Source organism: Gracilinanus agilis, chromosome 6, assembly GCF_016433145.1.
Source record: "Gracilinanus agilis isolate LMUSP501 chromosome 6, AgileGrace, whole genome shotgun sequence".
NCBI lineage: Eukaryota > Metazoa > Chordata > Mammalia > Didelphimorphia > Didelphidae > Gracilinanus > Gracilinanus agilis.
The window spans coordinates 23,891,459-23,912,241 of NC_058135.1; the positions used below are offsets into that span (position 1 = coordinate 23,891,459).

General features: G+C 37.2%; 1 protein-coding gene across 1 annotated transcript in view; it reads left to right on the top strand.

Annotated features, from left to right (window-relative positions):
- BMPR1B (bone morphogenetic protein receptor type 1B) overlaps positions 1 to 20,783 on the top strand; it is a 66,442-nt gene that overhangs the window by 39,704 nt on the left and 5,955 nt on the right. The window contains exons 6-8 of the mRNA XM_044682431.1: positions 492 to 684; positions 5,856 to 6,153; positions 15,983 to 16,158. Coding sequence (XP_044538366.1) covers positions 492 to 684; positions 5,856 to 6,153; positions 15,983 to 16,158 — 667 coding nt within the window. The remainder of the gene's footprint in view (positions 1 to 491; positions 685 to 5,855; positions 6,154 to 15,982; positions 16,159 to 20,783) is intronic.

The following is a 20,783-nucleotide window of genomic DNA, read 5'->3' on the forward strand; positions in this document are numbered from 1 at the left end:
AAGCCGTTGATGAGAAAATATTTGTGGCTTCCTCTTGTAAGGTAATATAGTATTTTAACATAGTAGTTATTGTCCAATAGGGCTAATGGCGAAATTATCATTGCCTAGACGTGTACCTACTACATATTTAATAAATGTTTACTGATTGCTTTTTTTAAAACTAATTTATAATTTTTTCTCTTTATGACTTCCTTGCCTGAAGATAAGGCTCAGTCTTAAGAGGAGCCATCTTTTATAAAAAGCCTTTTTCCATTTTCCTAGTCAGTGTAAAAGTCTTAATTCTGTTTGTTTTTCAATAAAAAGTCAGTAAATAAAAAGGATATTTCATCATATGGAAATAATTTTGCTATCCTGAAATGCATTGTCTCTATATAAAAATAGCTACAGCCCAAGTTTATGTTACCATATGTAGTCACTGCTTCTATTCAAGAGAGATTAAACAAATATGTTGTGCTGTGAATACGCTAACAGTGTGTTTTGGGATTTAATAGGTCCAAAGGACTATAGCTAAGCAGATTCAGATGGTGAAACAGATTGGAAAAGGTCGCTATGGGGAAGTTTGGATGGGAAAGTGGCGTGGTGAAAAGGTAGCTGTGAAAGTGTTCTTCACCACCGAGGAAGCCAGCTGGTTCAGAGAGACAGAAATATATCAGACGGTCTTGATGAGGCATGAAAATATTTTGGGTGAGTAAAAATCAGAATAAAAATATTCTGGATTTGTTTTCTAGCTCTAAGCCTTTCTTTAGTAGTGTTTGTATGTCAACTTGTCTTAACTATCTAGAAACATTGTCCTTTCTTGACGTCTTGGTCTTGGCCAGGCATGAAGTCCTACAGAACAAAGGTTCTTCAGAATAAATGGTGAGAGTATTTCCAGATATTAGACTGAAAGCAAAGGAAAAATAATTGCTTGGGGGATTGGAAATTAAAACTCTTTCACTATTACTTACATTATCTCTGAACAATCTCATGTCAAGTCGCTCTAACAGACGTGAATTTTCTTTAAGTGGTTAGACAAGGTTACACAAAATATCTTTTTCCATGTTTCAAGGATTCAGTGATTGCACCAGGATGGGTATTTCCTTCATTGGTATTGTTAAAAATATGGAGGCACCAGGGATGTTACAATATAATCTAAAAGGTTGTGGGTACACACACTGGGTTGAAGAAGAGACAGGACCAGGATAGGGAGACCAGAGTACACAGCTAAGCTGCTCCTAACTGACAAGAATGGCTGTTGGCCAACTGTCAGCCAGCTCACCACTAGGCCAGAGTCTTTGTAACCAACAGGCAAGGTAAAGGTTTTAACAGTTTTAATTATATTCAACTAAATAAAGATGGGATAGGGGATTCTACACTAAAACCAAAATGGCAAAACCACAGGGCCAGGGGAGGACTTCTCTACTCTAATCTTAGTGATCTAAGCAGGCAGAGCCCAAAGGAGCAGTAATGGAGTCTCTGGGTGGCTGCTTCAAACCTGTTTCCAGCCAGGTTTGACCAGCACAGCTAAAGGGCTGAGCATGGCTTTAAGGGTTCTCACGGTAATCCACAGATGATCTCAGGATGCCAAAAGCCAAGGTGGTCCAAGGTATCCAAGTAGAGAGAGTGTGCTTGAGATGCTGTCCACCAGGTTCCAAACTTCTCCTCCCCTTGGTGCTGCTCTGTAGGTTTTGTCCTCTTGCTGAAAAGCCACCACCACTCAGGATCCCAGGGAATCAGAAGCAGGCTGAGGTCTCCCAGGGTCAGCAACAGTTTGTGCCAACCCTAATGGAGTCTCTCTCAGGGCACAAGCCACTTCCTGCTCCTTCATTCCATCTTGGAATGCTCTTGCTAGGTCAACCTTAATACTTAATTAATTACTAACTAATCTTCCTCACAACAGTATGGATCATAATCCTTTCATGCCATGTCATCATATTCCAATTCACATCCATCCATAGAAGGCCATCTAATGTAAAAAAGGAAAATTTAAGTATTTATAGATATATATTAGAATGTGTGGCTGCCAGGAATCAACAATTCAGGTTGATTCCATAATTAAATCAGACCCAAGTCAGCATCGGGTTGAGGAGTTTATTTACAGTCTGGTAGGTAAAAAGTAGGAATAAAGAGAAAGGGAGAGGCTAGTCCAGGCCAAAGGCCTGGACGGAGAGAGAAGAAGGTTATAAAGCTTAATAAATGAAGCTGTAAGCCACAAGGCCCAACAGCCAGATAGGCAGAGTTTAGAATAGGCCCAGGTAGGCCAAGGAAGTCAGCCTAACTTACCCACGTGACAATATAGAGTGTAAGCTGTCTGTGGTCTCAGGAGATGCTTCTTCTTCCAGTTCGAGACTGCAACTGCCCCCACAGGAAGTTCACTCACTTACTTAAAGAGATCATGTCTTTCATCACTTCCTGTGGGTCCACCTCTAATTCAAGTGGACAAATGGCAGCCTCTGCACTGATTTGGACTGCCCAAAGGGCCGTCCCTTGTTCTTGATTTGTTACTTATTGTCACGTGTGGGTAACTCGTCTCCCCTCCCACTAAGGGAGGTGAAGATTACATCATTTCTACGCCCAGGATGGGTAGATTTTTGACTATTAATGGGCTGGAGCTAATTCTGTTTACACACTATAAATGTTGAGAGCTTCCTTTGAGTCTTTTTCATACTTCATGAGTTCCATTGTATCTCTGTTGCTGTACGTCTGTTACCCTTTGCCATGAGTCTATGGCTGGCTCACTTCTCTTTGTGTTTCATATACTACTTACCTTGTACAAAGTTGTCCTATACAGTTTTGATTCTTGTGTAACTGTGGCAATGTGGAATTCAATGATTTGCATCAATATAAAAGCACTAGGAGGATATTAATGTTAAAAAGATGAATTTTAAATAAAGGAGTACCATAGAACCAGTGAAATTGCTGGGTGATTTCCCAAATGAGAACTAGCCTGCTATCCTGATACTCAATTCTTCATCCAGCTCAGAGTGCATCTGCAATTCCTTGCCATAATGATGAGGTAACAACTCAGGAATTCCATCAGTAGGATTTATTTCTATCTAGAATTTATTTCTTCTCAGTTATTTTAAACTATCTTACTCAAATCTTTCACAGAAAAGGTATTCATAAAGAGATTAGTTTGGTTAGATGGATTAATATTGTTTCTTATTTAGTGAATATTTTCTTCTATTAACAGAATCATAAAATTTTAGTTAGAATAAATCTTTACCCAAAAAATGGACCAGCCAGTCCACTAACCATTTCTCTTCTTTTTTTTTTTAAACCCATACCTTCTTTCTTAGGATCAATACTAAGTATAGGTTCCAAGGCAGAAGAGTGGTAAGGGCTAGGCAATGGGGGTCAAGTGACTTGCCCAGGGTCATACAGCTGGGAAGTGTCTGAGGCTAGATTTGAACCTAGGACCTCCCATCTCTAGGCCTGGCACTTAATCCACTGAGCTACCCAGCTGCCCCCTATACCTTTCTTTCTTTTCTTTTTTTTTTTAATTTTTTTTTAAACCCTTAACTTCTGTGTATTGACTTATAGGTGGAAGAGTGTTCAGGGTAGGCAATGGGGGTCAAATGACTTTCCCAGGGTCACACAGCTGGGAAGTGTCTGAGGCCGGATTTGAACCTAGGACCTCCTGTCTCTAGGCCTGGCTCTCAATCCACTGAGCTACCCAGCTGCCCCCTTAACTATTTTGTAAAAGAATATTAGTGAGTAGAAACCTTTAGATATCACATTCCATTTTGTTGTTGTTTAGTTCTCATTCAGTCATGTCTTACTCTTTGTGACCCCATTTGGGGTTTTCTTCATAACAATATTGGGGTGGTTCACCATTTCCTTCTTTAGCTTATTTTACAGATGAGGAAACTGAGGCAAACACATGATTAAATGAACTTGCCCAGGTCATATAGGTAGGAAGTATCTGAGATCGGAATTGAAGTCAAGAAGAAGAGTCTTCCTGACCAGCTCCCACAGTCTATCCAGTGTACTATCCAGCTGCCAATTTGGGGAATTTTTTGGGAAGTTTTTTTCAGCTTCTATCCATTGATCCTAACTCTGTGTTCTGTGGCCAAAGGGAACACATTTAATACCTCTTTCACATGAATGACTCTCAGGTACATAGATGTTTTTTAACATAAGCAGATATTCTCCCCATACTACCTCTAAATTCTCACCCATGTCTACATTGGGCAAAATATCCCTGCTTAAGGAGGCAGAGATGGGGTAGACTGAGAGCCAGGCTAAGAGAAGTGAGGTCCTAAGTTCAAATCTGGCCTCAGACACTTCCCAGCTGTGTGACCCTGGGCAAGTCACTTAACCTCCATTGCCTAGCCCTTACCACTCTTCTGCCTGGGAACCAATACATAATATGGATTCCAAGATGGAAAGGAAGGTTTTTTTTTTTTAAATATGCCTCCTCCTTTCAAACATTTCATATTTCATAAATCCCAAAGCCATTCAATATTCCAGTTGCCCCAATCTGAGTGCTCTTTCTAGCTTTTTGATGAACTTAAAAATAGGATACTCAGATTTAGACACCTCATTTCCATTATGGTGTGACAAGGGTAAGCTACAGTGGAACTATACCAAATGCTGTCTCTCTCAAAGTAGACTAAGGCCAAACTATTTCTTGGCTGTCCTGTCACACTGCTGATTCTAATTGAGTATGTAATCCATTAAAATCTCAGTATAATTTTCTAGTTCACTGTATAGATAGACTCTCTGTTTCACATTAGATTTGATTCAATCTCCCGACCTGTCAAAATCCTTGTGAATGCTAACTCAGTTGCCCAGTGTTAGCTATATTTTCTACTTTTTTGCCTTCTGCTAACATGCTAAGAATACTATCTGTGCTTTTTATCCCTGTCATTGATAAAAATGTTAAACAAAAGAGCTAGGAGAAAATTCCTGGGGGACTCTTCTGAAGACCTCATTAGTTGACATGAACCATTAATGACTAAGTAACCTATGGGTTCAGCCATTAAAGCAATTCCTAATCTTTCTAATTATACTGGTATTTAGTAATATTTTCCTTAAGGTTATCATAATTGTTTAAATATGACAAAATTATATTCATTTTACTTATCTTTAAGTATAGATTAGTATGACCTGTTCTTGATGAAAAAATAAAGTTTCATTTTCGGCGTGAATTATGCAGATGAAGCTAGGCAAGCTGGATTGTATAGTAAATAGAAATCTAGACCTCGAATCAGGAACACTTTTCCTGCGTTTAAATCTGCCCTCAGACACTATCTGTGTGACCTGGGAGAAGTCATTGAATCCTCTTTGCCTCCATTTCTTCATCTGTAATATGATCTGGAGAAAGACATGGCAGGCCTTGCCAAAATCTTTGCAAAGAAAATTCCAAATGGGGTCACAAAGAGTTGGATGTGACTGACTAACCACAAAGCACCAATTTCTCCACAGTTTTCACAACAGTATTAGGACTAAAATGTAACCGAATTATAGCTATAGTTCACCATATAGATTCATGGGATTTCTTTTTTATTACTCCGTTGACCTTTTTGCATGAATTATAGTCAATATGATAAGCTAAACAAATTAATATATACTAGAAAGAATTTACTGATTAATTTCCTAATTAATAAAAATTAAATTCCATGATCTTTTACTTATTCCTTTTCTTATTTTCATTGTTTTTTGTTGGTAATCTTAAGATAATATACAACTTTATGTTATATATACATAAAATAAATTATAGCTCTAATAAAGCACCTGATTTATATATTAAAAAAAAAAACAACCATGACTCCTAATGATCTCATACAACATGCATTATGTCTTTGGAAGTGATGAGAAAGTACTAATTGTCAAACCTTTTGTTTCTTTTTCCCCCCCTCTTTGTTTTTTAGGATTTATTGCTGCAGATATCAAAGGCACAGGGTCTTGGACCCAACTATACCTAATCACAGACTACCATGAGAATGGCTCCTTGTATGATTATCTGAAGTCCACTACTCTAGATACCAAAGCAATGCTAAAACTTGCCTATTCTTCAGTCAGTGGCCTATGCCACTTACATACGGAGATCTTTAGCACTCAAGGAAAACCAGCAATTGCACATCGCGATCTGAAAAGTAAGAACATCCTGGTGAAGAAAAATGGAGCATGCTGTATAGCTGATCTGGGATTGGCGGTTAAATTTATTAGGTTAGTATCCAAGCAGCTGAATGAGAGTCTTAGAGGCAAAGAATATTATACCTGAAAGGCACCTTAGTGATTGATAATCTCCTCCAATCCCTTAGAGTACAGCTTGTTAAAAGAAAATATGTGCAAGAATCTGGACCAGGTCCCCAGTCTTCTTTTGCTCCCTAGCTGGTTGGTGTTTATTCTCTTGATTTTAACAAATCACATACTCCAAGGGTCCTTTTTTCATCCCTTCAACAAGTAGTGACAAGTTTTATAATCTTCCATTTTTATTTAAAATAATTTTCTTTGCAATTAAAAGGCATTTGTGTCAGTGATATTTTTATTATTTTCATCACTGACACAAGTTATGGAATGGAGAGAACAACTCATTTTGTCACTGTCACATAACTGGGGAAGGAGTTAGTCTCTAACCTATGGTAATGTAAGTAGAATTCAGAATAAAAATTGTAATTAGAAGAAAATATCAGAATTTAGTTAAGTTCATAGTGACAAAGTGCAAGATTGTACTTGTAAAGAGAGATGCCGCTTGTATAGACATTAGGTGAGAAATAACAGATTCTAAATCAGCCTTACTGAAACCATGGCTGAAAGTTAGAACTTTTAGTTTGCTCCAGTTTAAGCATTTGGGTGTTGTCCCAATTTGTAGTGCTAAAGTTTCAAAGGAAATCCAATACTGAAATATATCCCTAAGTCCACATTTGGTAGCATATTATGGGGGAGGTATACCCATGAGTCCTCTCTCTAAGGATGCCTTCTGTTATGCCTAATCCTCCTTATACAAGATCCCAAGCTCCAGGGTGCTCCAGTGAAGCTCTTACCATTAACCGTGACATGGACCATATCCAACGCATGCCTGTGGCTTGTTTTCTATATTCAATCAAAATCTGGTTTGCCATAGGAGAAAGAGAGTGTTTTTTTTTTTTTCCTTTTGCCTTGTTTACTACTTAGTGGTAATATCCTCACTGGAGCACCTTCTATCTAAGAGTTTCATGGAAAGTGTAGAAAGCATTCTGAAGAAAAATATGACTGGCTAAAAGCCAGGAAAATAAAATATGAAGAATAGCTCAGGGGATTGGAGTTTTTAAGATGTGAAGAGATGGCTGAAAAAAGGGCTCTTTTAAAAATGGTGAAAATAAAAAGTAGACTGAATCAAAGGATAAAGAGACTTGAGTTAGATATGAAATAAGAAGTAATTGTCAGGAAAAGTTCTTTGGGACGTTTAGAAAGTCAGTTAAAGAGTTTGCTTCTAATCAGATTTTGAAATATAGGGAGATGAGTCTTTTATATTTTTAAGTGTAATCCTCAGTTTCTATGAGGAAAATGTGTGTGTGTGTGTGTCTGTCTGTCTATCTTTCTGTTTGTCTTCTAAAAGTTTTAACTTTTATGTAGCACTATGGATTTATCTTGCTGGCAGTAATTCACCCTTTTATAGTTAGCATGTAGTTTAGTACTTAGTGAATCAAATCTTGCTACTAACCCAAAAGTCCATTTTTGGGGAGAAGGGAAGGTAACACACACAATGATGTACAAGTCTAATTGTTCGGAATACCATATATGGTCTTGCTGTTGCTTAGCTGTCTTTTGAGTAAGTCATTTATGGACCTTAAGTTCCTGTAATTTAAGAGGTTTATATACACTTCCAAGGTCTCTTCCACCTCTAAAAATCTACATTTTTCTAATTTTAAAGATTGGATTCAGTTTTCAGACCTGTTGACTTGTGACAATCTCCATTTTTATTTCTTCTGTTCACCCACTTTTCTGCAATATTTCTCCTTCTGAGAACACGTTTTTATGTTTCGTCAAAAACAAACAGTGTAAGCATAGAGTATTTATTCTTAATGTAGAACTTTAACCCTATTTATGGAAGTTTTGTGTGAGAACTCATTCATTATCTTGATTTTACATTGGAGACAGCAAGTAAGAGGTGCGAAGGGGCAGAAGCAGTAGACAAGGTTTTAGATTTTCTGCATAGATAATTTTTTACTTTATCTGATTTTCTCATGCAATCCCTTGAAATCTATATAGACAAGTAAAGATTTCCTACCCTACATAATGCATTTTAGCTAGAGTTTTTATTCATTTTATTTTATTTCTTAATGTCATAATAGCCCTATTAGATGCAGCTACAGCTACATGGTACAATGGGTAGAGTCAGAAGGACCTCGTTTCATATCTAGATTAAGAAACTTAATAGTTTTCTTTGTCCCTGGACAAATCTCTTAAGGATTGTTTGCCCCATTTTCCCAAAGCTGTAAAATGGGGATTAATGGCATTTACCAAAGAAGGTTATTGTGAGGATTAAATGAGATACTTATAAGTGTTTTGCAATTAATATCGCAATTAGTAAATACTTATTCCCCTTTCTTTTTCTTTGTCGTTCTAAATTATTTGCCACCATTTTACTTAGAAAGAGAAGAATGTGTCTTTCTAGGTTCCTTGTAAAATACCTGCAAACCTTCACTGTGGAAGCTTGAATAGACATGAGTCAGTTGAAACTAGGTCTCACTTCATTAAGATGCTTTCTAGTATGGTTCACACAGAGGACGATGTTGAAGCCTCTTTCTATTCACCTACCCAAACAATATGACTGTCAGAGTCTTACATTTCTTTAGGAAAGAAAAAAGAGATGAGACTCATTAGCTGTTTAAGTTTTAAAATGATTTCATCTAAGAAAACTAGGCTGTGACATATGTAAGACTAGAATTTGGTTTTGTTAAGAAAGAAATCATAATTAACTACCTTGAAGGTAATGCTGTTGATTGCAGGATGCCAGATTCAACTGAAAAATTAATTTATAGGATCATAGCACCAGAGTCAGAAGGGACTTGTTAAGAAGTCTAGTCCAGTTTCTTAATTTTACAGTTGAGGAGGCTAAGGCCTTAGAGCAGGGGTCGGCAACCTTTTTGGCCGTGAGAGCCATAAACGCCACATTTTTTAAAATGTCATTTCGTGAGAGCCGTACAGTGCTCACAGTGCCGCTCCTGTATCAGTGCCTGAAAAAAAAGGACTTTATGGCTCCTGCAGAAAGAGCCGTATCTGGCCCTCAAAAGAGTCAGATATGGCTCGAGAGCCATACATTGCCGACCCCTGCCTTAGAGAGATGATATGATTTGGCCCAAGACCACACTTGATAGTAGTTATCCAGGCTATTAATCAGGTCCTATACTTCTACAGCCATAATGCTTTCATTTAGACATTAATTCAATGTCTAGTATGTGTATTTCACTCTTGTTAGCATTATAAAGATTAAAATGAACAATCCTTCTTCTCAGGGGAACCTACGTCCTTCAAGAGAGGTGGTGGTAGTGGAATACTGTACAGAGATGAGTAAAGTGAGTGAGTGGGTCAAAATGGCCTAGGAACGTTTGAAGATGGAGAGAACCCTGTGATCTGGGATTATCACAGAGGACTTCAAAGAGGAGATGAGCTAACCTTTGATGGCAGAGAAGAATTTCAACAAAAGAGATAAAAAAAGGAATGTATTGTGAAAGTGTTAGATTAGAGGGAAAGCTAGTCATTCAAGTTGGATGGGAAATAAAGTGTATAAGGGGAGCAATATGAAATAATGCTGAGTTTTTATTTTATACTATATCCATTTGCTGTTCCTTTCCTTTCTTAACTTCTGTCTTCTAAATTTGTCCCCAATTTTTTTTGTCTTTCCAATCAATCTTACATTCCTCCATCTCAACCCTCATTCTTTAGCAGGTTTGGCCACTTATCTCCCATTCAGCTGATTCTTTTTCTTTCGGCCTTTAATTGTCCACTGGCAATGCTCTAGTCATTATCTTCTTGGATCGTAGAGAATTTAACTTTGATGATTTTATTTAGCCTTCCTCACTATTTTGCCCTAATTGATAGGACATATTGAGTTAATGAAAATCTGAGAAATAGGACATCTTTTAAAAATGAAATTGTATCACTTTTAGAAACTGCTAATATGGATTATGGTATAATCACATCAAGAATCATATGGTATAAAGGCTTAATATTTTGTGAGCTTATATATATAATATATCTTATAACTAATTTTCCAAGTAAAACTGTTTTGCCCTTTAAATATAGCTAAAATTTTCATTACTAAGGTTATTAGGGTTATTGCATTCTGAACCTGGAGTCAAGAGACTTGGTTAACATACAGCTCTCTAGATTTTCTTTAGATTTTATAATTGTATGTACATTGGCAAATGATTTGACCTCTCAACAATTCAGTTTCCTTATCTGTAAAAGATTGATGATAACTCTTTTATGACCTGTACCACAGAGTTATGAGAAACATGTTGTACAGACCTTAAAGTATTATGGAAATGTGAATTATTATATTAGTAACTACTTGATTTGGTTACTGTAAATTCTTTCAATATAGAAATCTAATATGCAGCAAATAGCTGTTGACCACTTTACTAGTGCAAAAGTACTCTTTACATAAAAGTAGAAGTAGATATAGAATAAAAAAATGATGGAAGGAAGCTAGCATTGAGATTCTGTGGAACCTTAGAAACCATCCTGCCCCTGAACAAGATTCCCTTCTATCACTCAATGGATAAGTCAACATCTAGTTTTGCTTAAAGAATTTCTGGGAAGCAATGCTGTAAAGCCTTATTGTGAAATATTAGCTTTTGAAACAATTCAAGTCAGTGCCAGATCTGCTATTGTCAAAACTGAATTTGGTAACTAGGTAGAACTATTGACTAACTAAAGGTAGAATTCTTAGAATTGGAAGGGACCTTATCAGTCAAATGACATCTGCAAAAAACCCTCACTTATAAGACCTCCAGTCTGAATTGAAAGGATAAATCTTTTATAGGAGTTGAAGATTATAACAAAGTCGTGAAGGTGTCTAGTGCCTTGGAGAGTGATAGGGAATTTTCAAATAAGCATAATTTGGGGAAAGATATAAAAATCTCTGTTTTGTACATGTTGAGTTGAAGAGATTCTCTATGAGACATCTAGTAATGCAGTCTATAATATAAGGACTGAATCTCAGGAGAGAGAATAAGACCTAGCTTTTATAGACCTGGCAGTCGTCTCTATTGGAATGATAATTGAACCAGCCAGAAATGGTAAAATCACCAAGTGAAAGAAAAGAGAAAGAAAGGGCATACCAAGAGAAAATCTTAGGGTACACACCCCATTAGTGAGTGAGTGGGCATGAGATGATGGTGATCCAGCACAAGAGGACTGAACAGTGAGGGGTCATAAAGAAAGTGGTATCACAAAAACCAAAAGGGGAATCGATATCTAAAAGGATATAATGGTCAGCAACAGTAGATGTTACAGAAATATCAAGAAATGTAAGGATTGGGAAAAGGCCATTACATTTAGACAGCATTGTGAACTTTGGAAAACAAAATTTCAGTTGAATAATGACGTTGGAAGCCAAGTTACATAGGGTTTGGAGGAGAAGGAGAATCGAGGAAAAAGAGCTAAGCTTAGCTCATAGACGACTTTTTCCAGAAATGTGGCTAAGAGAATAGTGATATAGAATGAGAACTAGTGGCATTGAATAGTCAAATGAGAGTCTGAAAGTTATCAGTGACTTTTTGATAGTCAATAAGAAAATATTGGTTAGATATGGGGAATGATTGAGAAATAGAATAGCAATGGGATAGTAGAGGTGGACATCTTCTGGACAAAGTGGGAAGATTGAAAACCAGGGTTCCTGTAAAGAGGCTATCCTTTGTCAGGTGAAGGGCTACTGTAACATTTGAATTTGAAGTAAGTACAGTAAAAGGGGAGACAGGAGGAAATGATGTCAAGAGATTATGAGTTGAAGAAAAAGGGAAAAGAACTCTTTGAATAGCCCTAATTTTTTCTTTAAAGGCAAGTCCCTCAGCTGAACAAGGACAGACAGGGGATATTAGAGAATATAAGTAATTAGGATTGCCTGCCCTTATTTCCATCTTCTTTACATATCTTTTTAAAAAATTAAAGTTAGTTAATGAGTCTTCCATACATCCACTTTAGTTTCTATGGACATACCTTCTTTTTCGTTTTCTCAAAATTGTTTCTCTTCAGTGTCTTCAGGATTTTGTTTCTGAGAGCTTCTCGTCCTTGCTTGCACCTTGTCTAATATCCATGAGTTACAAACTGTCTCTTTTGAACACTTTGAAGTATTTTTTTTTTTACCAAAATCTATTTTACGTTTCTTCTGTGCCAGCTTTCTTCTTCCTTTCTATCACAAACTCAAAGAGGAGTGGTCACTTCCCTCCTACTTTCCTTTCATTTCCACTAAGCATTTAGAATCATATCCAAAGTAGGTTTAGAATCTGCCATCTTTTTAAAGGAATTGTCATTAAAACAATTCAACAGATTATTACCCATAATAATTGAGAGAGAGAGAGAGAAAAAAAAAGTGACTTTTCCCAGGTCTCACAGCTAAGCAGCTGAGTTCCTGGGATTCATAGCCAAATACTAAAAAATTGAGAGGTAATACAGGCACATTTGCTAAAATCCCTAATTAATAATTAGTCCAGTAAATGGCACCATCTACCCATCCTCTTCAGTATTTGAGTACAGACACTATGTGTGATCATTGCTTTCTCACTGATCACTTTTCAGAAGCCTATCTGTAGCTAAAAGAGACCCAGAGTGACATCTATATTTGAACAAGTTATCATAGTTGACTTTTCTCCATTTATATTTTAGTTTCTATAAAGATGAAGATACATTCCCCTAGAGTTTGTTTGCGAAGAGTGATGAATGTATCAGGAGCTGATGGTATATCATTCGAAATAACTATTTACATTTGGGATTTAATAAAGTTGAAACTTTTGTTGGGAGACAGGTCTTTTAAATGTTTTAGGAAATGTTTTAGCTCTGAAATTTAAAAATTATGAATAGATGTAACAGTTCAGACTTAAATAGATTTTTACTGATAGATATACCAATTCAGACTTAGAACACTTGTTTCCTTAAAAAATTCCAAACAGATTCATGTTCTTATTTTTAAGTGAAGTTAAGCCAATAGTATATTTTTTTAAATCTTTATTTCATGATTTAGCCTTATCTGATCTTCCAACCTTGTCTCCCCTTTTTTCCAATCAATGTTTCACAAAGCAACCAAATGAATCTACTTTATTCCCAAATGTCCTTTCACTTCTTGGTTTAAAATCCCTCAGGGGCATCCAGGCTTATATGGTACTTCTCCCCTCCATGCACTCCATATTCTAGTCAAAATGGAATATAAACCCTGTATGTCCCTTTGGGTCTTTGTTTGAGCAAAGAGCATCTTAGAAGATGCCCTTCTATTTATTTACTCTCCCCTCATTGAAATCCAATTCATTTAAAGAAGTGACCTCAATGAAAATTTTTCCCAGGTCCCAAGGGAAGAGTGCTCCCATAGCACTTTTCACCTTTCATGCACTTTTGTAGTATTACTTTAGAAAACAAAACTAAACAAAATAAACCTTACCTTCCATCTTAGAATCTGTTTTGGTTCTAAAACAGAGGAGTAGCAAGGGCAGGGGGGTTAAGTGATTTGCTCCCAGGGTCACAATGAGAGGAAGTGTCCAAGGCCAGATTTGAACGTAGGGATCTCCTATCTCCAACTCTGGCTTCTCTTTCCACTGAGCCAGTTAGTTGCTTCTCATAGTATCACTTTTCAATTGTGAGCCTTCACTAAGGAATATGGGTAAGGATGAACCCATGTCTATGGAGTGCAAGCTTTGGCATCTCTAAAGAACTTAGAAGGCTAAATTAGGCAAGCTTTCAGTGCAAGGTACTCAATGACAGATTTTGTCAGTTACTTGAGGGCCAGCCTAACAAAGTTTAGAAAGGATCAAAAGAGGTTGGACCGCCAGGTGATGGATTTTGGACAACTCTGCTGGCAACATAATAAACCTACTAAAGGGAGGTGTTGTGAGGAAGATTAGATTAGTTAGTAATTAAGAATTAAGGTATAGCAGGAAGGAGCTGGAGCTAGGAATTCCAAGATGGAATGAAGGAGCAGGAAGAAGTGACTTAGGCTCTGAGAGGGACTCCTTTAGAGGTTAGCACAAACTGTGGTTAGCCCTGGGAGTTCTCAGAGTAAAGGACACCCTGCATCCTGATTTCCCTGGGATCCTGTGTGGTGGTGGCATCTAGCAAAGAGGACAAGATCTACAGTGCAGTACCAAGGGAAGAGGAGAAGTTTGGGATCTGGTGGACAGTGTCTCAAGCACACCCTCTCAGGTTGGTACCTGAGACCACCTTGGCTCTTGGCATCCAGAGATCATTGGTGGATTACAGTGAGAACCCCAAAGCACATCAGCCCTTAGCTGTGCTGCTCAAGTCTGGCAGGACCAGGTCTGAGGCAGTCACCCAGAGACTCCATTACAGCTCCTTGGGCCCTGTCTGTTTAGGTCACTAAGTCAGTGTAGGGAAATCCTCCCTTTTCCCTGTGGTTTTGTCATTAGGTTTTAAGGTCTTAGAGTAGACATCCCTATCCCACCTTTTAGTTGTACATAATTAAACCAGTTAATCACTTTTACCTTGCCTGCTTGTTTATAGACTCCGGCCTAGGGGAAGCTGAGTGACAGTTAAGACCAACTGCCATTCTTGTGTGAATCCAGTAAATTCTGGTCTTTCCGTCCTGGTCCAGTCTCTCTTAAACCCCAGTGTGTGTACCCACAATCACTTAGTTTTATTATAATATCCCTGGTGTCTCCATTATTTATTATAATTTCTACAGAGGGGAGGTTTATGTCAATTGAAGGAAAATTTATGCCAATGAAACCACAGATCTTTGAAGTATGTATGGCTCCTTATGAGACTATGAACTCCATGACAGTTTAGGTTTAAGTTATGCCTTTTTTTTTAGAACCCTTATCTTTTGTCTTAGAATTAATATTATGTATTGGTTCCAAGACAGAAGATTGGTAAAGGCTAGGCATTGGGGGTTAAATGACTTGCCCAGGATCACATACCTAGGAACATCTGCAGTCAAATTTGAACTCAGGACCTTGCATCTGTGAGCTTTGCTCTCAATTCACTCAGTGACCTAGTTGCCCCCTCTACCTCTGATTCTTATTATTTCTGTGACCAAGGGCAAATGATTTAAATGAACAATTTCTGAACAATGATAGGATGTTTCCTTTCCAGAATATCCCCACACTCACAAAATCACAGACCCAGGCTTAGAAGAACAATAATCAACAATGCAATTTTTAAAATACCTTTTTGAGGAATACTTAGATTACTAAGGAAAAGTATATAACAGCAATTGAGTTGTGTTAGGGGAATAAAATGAGGAGTCAGGAAACTAGATTCTAGTCTCTGCTCTGCTTGAATTAAGAGTGTAAATTTGAGCAAGTCAGTCATTTTTTTTTCTGTTTAATACTTCCCTTTTCTGTAAAAATGAAAGGATTGAACCAAATGAAAATCATACAGCTTTGCAATGTAAAATTCTAGGATTGGAATAAGATCTGCACCCTTTTTTTTCCCCGTCTTGCTTCTCCTGAGTATTTGGAAGACCCAGAAGATTTTTTTTTTAGCTCTTAAATCCTCTTTTAATGGCAAATCTGGTAAATTGTAAATCTGAGAAGAGCTGTTTTTAAAACATTTAATGAATATTTGATAGTTACCAACTGCATTAGTTTAATGCTAATGAAATCCCAAATGTTAGCAGCTGCATCCCCATAGAGTCTTATCTTCACTGTGTGCCTGAATTTAAATACTTCATATAGCCCAAGGCAAGTAAGCCTTTCAAAGAAGAGTCCTTGTTCACACACTAAGAAGATTTTCCTCTCCAGAGTGTTTTATTGCTGTACTTTTTGACCTTGCTCAAGCTGTAATTTGATTTTGCTAGAGTTTTTCTACCATGTTGATGTCAGTGCTCTGCTTTTCCCCTCAGTGACACCAATGAAGTAGACATCCCACCCAACACTCGGGTTGGCACCAAACGGTACATGCCACCGGAAGTTCTGGATGAGAGTTTGAATCGGAACCACTTCCAGTCCTACATCATGGCAGATATGTATAGTTTTGGTCTCATTCTGTGGGAAATTGCCCGGAGATGTGTATCTGGCGGTAAGTAACCACAATGTTATTAGAAAGTTATAGCCTGAATTCCCACAAAGATAATTCTTAGAGGTCAAAACTGTATTAATCTCCATCCCCTGCCTCCATTCCCTGCCAGAATTAGCTTCTGCTTGGAGCTGAGGGACTGGATAGGTCCTAGATCACTCATTTTCTTTGTGTGGGTAACACCGAGGGAAGGAAATTCTCTTTACCAATGTGTTCTGCCATTTATAGTGTTATAAAGACTTGCTCAGTGTCACACAGCCAGGATTTTTCTGAGGCAAGACTTGAATGTAGAGCCTCTTGGTTCCAAGTACAGGACTGTCTGTCTTACTATGCTACTCAATCCCTCTGAGTGCCATGCTTTCAGTCGTTGACCCATTCACCCAGATGCTAGACCCATGTATAATCCTTGAGTCTTTCCTCCCACTCTTTCTTCCATAGCCAACTTGCCAGCATGGAATGGAAGTCAAAACACTTGACTTCTTGGGGCAGCTAGGTGACTCAGTGGATAGAGAGACAGGGAGGTCCTGGGTTCAAACGAGCCTCAGATACTTCTTGACCATGAGCAAGGATTAAGTAGTCCCCTTTACCTAGCCATTATTCTCTTCTGCCTTGGATCCAATACAAAGTATTGATTCTAAGACATAAGATGAGGCTTGTTTGTTTTTTTAAATGCATTATCTATTTTTAAAGCATTTAATTTCTATTTGCAATAAAGAAATGGAACTAAGCAAAACAAACTAATAATATTTAACAGATTTTATATCCCGCATTCTGCTCCCAAAGTTTACTGAATCTCAAGAGTCTTCTGGAGGCATGATGGCTCATCTGGATCAGGGTTTTGAAATATTTTAGTGCTGTTTGCGTTTGCTATTATGATTATTGCATTCTTTGTCCTCTTCCGGATTCTGCTCATTTCACTGTGCATAAAACTTACAAGCTTTTCTGAATTCTTCATATTTATAACTTATTAAAATACAATAATATTTTGTTATTCCATTTTATAAATTCTTTCACCATTCCCTAATTGAAAAACATTGAAGTCATTTCCTTTTTTCACTACCACAAAGAACACTGATACAATTGCTCTGAACATATTTATATCCTTTCTCTCTTATCTTTGATCTCTCAAAGGTTGATAATGCTTTGTCAAAAGATATGAACGATATTTTGACTTTTCTTACATAGTTCCAGAATGGTTAGATAATTCACAGATCTCATGCTTATTTTTCCATAGCCTCTTGAGCATTAGTTTTATCTTTTATTATTTTTACCTTCTTTCAGGGTGTTCATTTCTCTGATTATTAGTTCTTCAAAGCTTTTAAAAAACATATGGCTGATGATCATTTGCATTTCTTTTTTCTGAAAACTTTTTGTTTGTATCCTTATCTTTTGTGGACTCGTTTCTTCTTAGAAACACCAATATATGCTAGTTAAGTATTTGATACTTTCTTTTTGGTTGGTTTTGTGCTTCCCTCTCTTTGGGTTAATATGAGAGTTTCAACTTCATTCTAAAGATTTGAAGTACATTGCAGTGATGCATTTAAAGTTATAGCACTTTTTGCCATGGGAAATTAAAATTTTTATGAGCTTTTTGAAAGCACAAGTTTTCTCTCGAAGTAGGTACAGTATGATAAATAGGTAGAAAGTCATTGTGGGAGAAGTTTCTCCCACCAGATACTTCAGTCTTCAAGAAAGAACTAAAGTATAAACTGATTGCATTTCCTTTCATTTTGTGCTTTCCAAAAACATATATAAGCAGACCATTACCCAGGGCTCCCTACCTATTTCAGTCCCAAAGTTTGATAATAGTCAGTGCTCTCAGAAGATTGGCATGTATAGTAGCCCAAGTTTGATCGCTAGGCTGTCTTGGCAACATAAGTGCCTGTTTTCGAATCAGCAACCACCTTAGAAGAGGCACAGAACAGGGTGGAAATACAGGGAAATCCAGAATTCATTCACTGTGCTATTTTGCCAATGACCAACCTTGCCTATCCTTTTCTTGGTTTCATTTCATCCATTCATTTCAAGCAGTCAATTCATGAAGTGTTTGTTCCTTGCCAGACACCGTGCTGCTACTAAAAAAAATGAGAGAAACACAAAGTCTTAAAAAAAAATGTATCCTTACCTTCTGTCTTAGAATCAATATGGTGTATTGGTCCCAAGGCAGAAGAGCAGTAAGGGCTAGGCAATGGGGGCTAAGTGACTTGGCCAGGGTCACACAACTAGGAAATATCTGAGGCCAAATTGGAATCCATGACCACCCATCTCTACACCTGGTTCCCAATCCAGTGAGCCACCTGGCTGCTTCCACACAAAGTCTTAATCTTCACGTACTTTTTGATTTAATTGAGGTGATGAGACATACCCATTGCACATTGTAGTAATGTATTCTTAAAGTGTGAAAGGTATTCAAGGGAAATGAGATGAAAGTGGCTTGACGCATTCAGGGAAAGCTTCATGGAAGAGACAGAGCATGTACTAGTGCGGCAGGTATTCTTTGGTTTGGCAGAAATGAGACGGGAGCACGGAGTCAAGGATTTTGTTAAGAGAAGGCTGATTGATACCAGACATAGGGAACTGAATAATGTACAACCTCTCACAAGGCTTGGAATTAGAAGACTTGGTTCCAGTTTTGTCTTAGCCAATTCTTAGTGACATGGAAAAAGTCACTTCATCATTCTGAGGACATTTCCCTAACATTAAAATGAAGATGTGGGATGGGGTAAACAGACTGCAAAACAGGAGACATGAAGAATTGCCAGGATGAGGCAGAAAAAGGATTTCAGAGAACTATATGACTGGGATGAGGAAGGAGGAGATGGAATACAAACAAGGGAGTGACGAATGGATGACTTACATGCTCTGCTAGTATCAACACAATGTCAGAGGCACAGGAAGAAAATACCCATTATGTTGAGTGGTAAGTTTGTGGCAGGTTTATGAGAATAAGTAGATCAAAGTAATTTTTTCCTACAATTCCATGTAAAAACAATATCCGACATTTAAAAAAAAGGTGAATCTCCAATTTTCTAATCCGCACTCCTCCATTCTGATAAAGATTTTACATGGGCAATCATTTCAAATCTTTTTTTTTTTTTCATATTGATCCTTTTGTGGAAGGAAGCTCCAGCTAGGTGGCTCAGTGGATAAAATACCAGTCCTGGAGTCGGGAGATATGGCCTTAAATATGTCTTTCCTAGCTATGTGACCCTGTGCAAGTCACTTAACCCCCACTGTCTAGCCCTTACTACTCTTCTGCCTTTGAATACATACCTGGTATTGATTCTAAACCACAAAGTAAAGAGTTTTTTTGTTGTTTTTTTTAAGTGCTGTAGAATTACTAAGCATAGGTAAGGAGCAATCTGAATCAGTGAAAGGAATGCCACACTGATGAAATCAAAGTTTCAAAGAGAGCATTAGTGCTAATATGATATGCTTCACAAGGTTATTGCAGGGAGTGTTTTGTGAACTTTCATATGCTATATAAATTTAGTTTTTATTTAATTTGCCCTCAAGACCTATAATTTATTTGAACTAGAAACTGCTTATCGAGGAAATGCGCCTTACCTATGCAAGTCAACTATTTGCGAATTTTACAATGTCTGGGGATATGTAGAGGTTAAGTATCTTGCATAGAGACACATGGCATTTGTGGGAGAATTGACTTTTGAACCCAGGTCTTCCTAATTCCAAGGACAGTTCTCTATCCACAGTGTAATAATGCTTTATGAGTTATTGTATTTTATTATATCAGAGGTGTTGAAAAAGGCAATCCTCAAGTAATACCTTATCAAAAATAATTTGCTGTATTTTAAAGAGGAAATGACTCATTCCCAAGGTAGAAATGATTTCTAAATTGGTTGTCTGCGTAAATTCAGATCATTAACTTATTAGAACAAATATCAAAGTAAAATTTAAATTAGATGAGTCAAAACGTGCAATTAAAACAATTCCAACTTGACCTATTCAATAGGCCAAAAGTTAAACAGTGAAAAATAGAAGAAGCAGAAGCATAGACGCTCTTAATTTCCTAAGAAAATTTAAATTAGCATCCTTACATAGAGTTTATAAATTCTGAGAATCCTTATTACAGTTACAAGTCTTAAAATTTTAAGTGTACTGTGTGATCCTGGGCAATCGCCATCACCTAGGCCTTACTGCTCTTTGTTCTAAGAAACCAATAACACAGTATTGATTCTAAGATGGAAGGTAAGGGTTTAATAAAGAAAAAAGATGAGTCTGTTGCTTGAACAAGACTATATCTCCTATCGTTCTATGAGTACCCTTTAGGATTCGAAGAGTATTTTATTGGCTTAAGTCCCATCATGGTGTATTCTCATTGTTAATCACCAGTGATTATTACATTTTCATTAACTGTAAATTAAATGAATTAATGATTTATAATAAATAATAATTAATGGATTAAAATTTCAAAGCATTCTTCTCTCTCTCATACACACACACACATACCCACATGCATATATATATATATATATATACACACACAGTCTAGTCTCCACCTTGTCAGCCCTTGGGAAGTGTGGTCTCAAACTTCATGTAGTTTCTACATAATAGTTATCTCACCAAATTTACTTCCAAATTTCACATGGTTGATGGATGAATTGCTC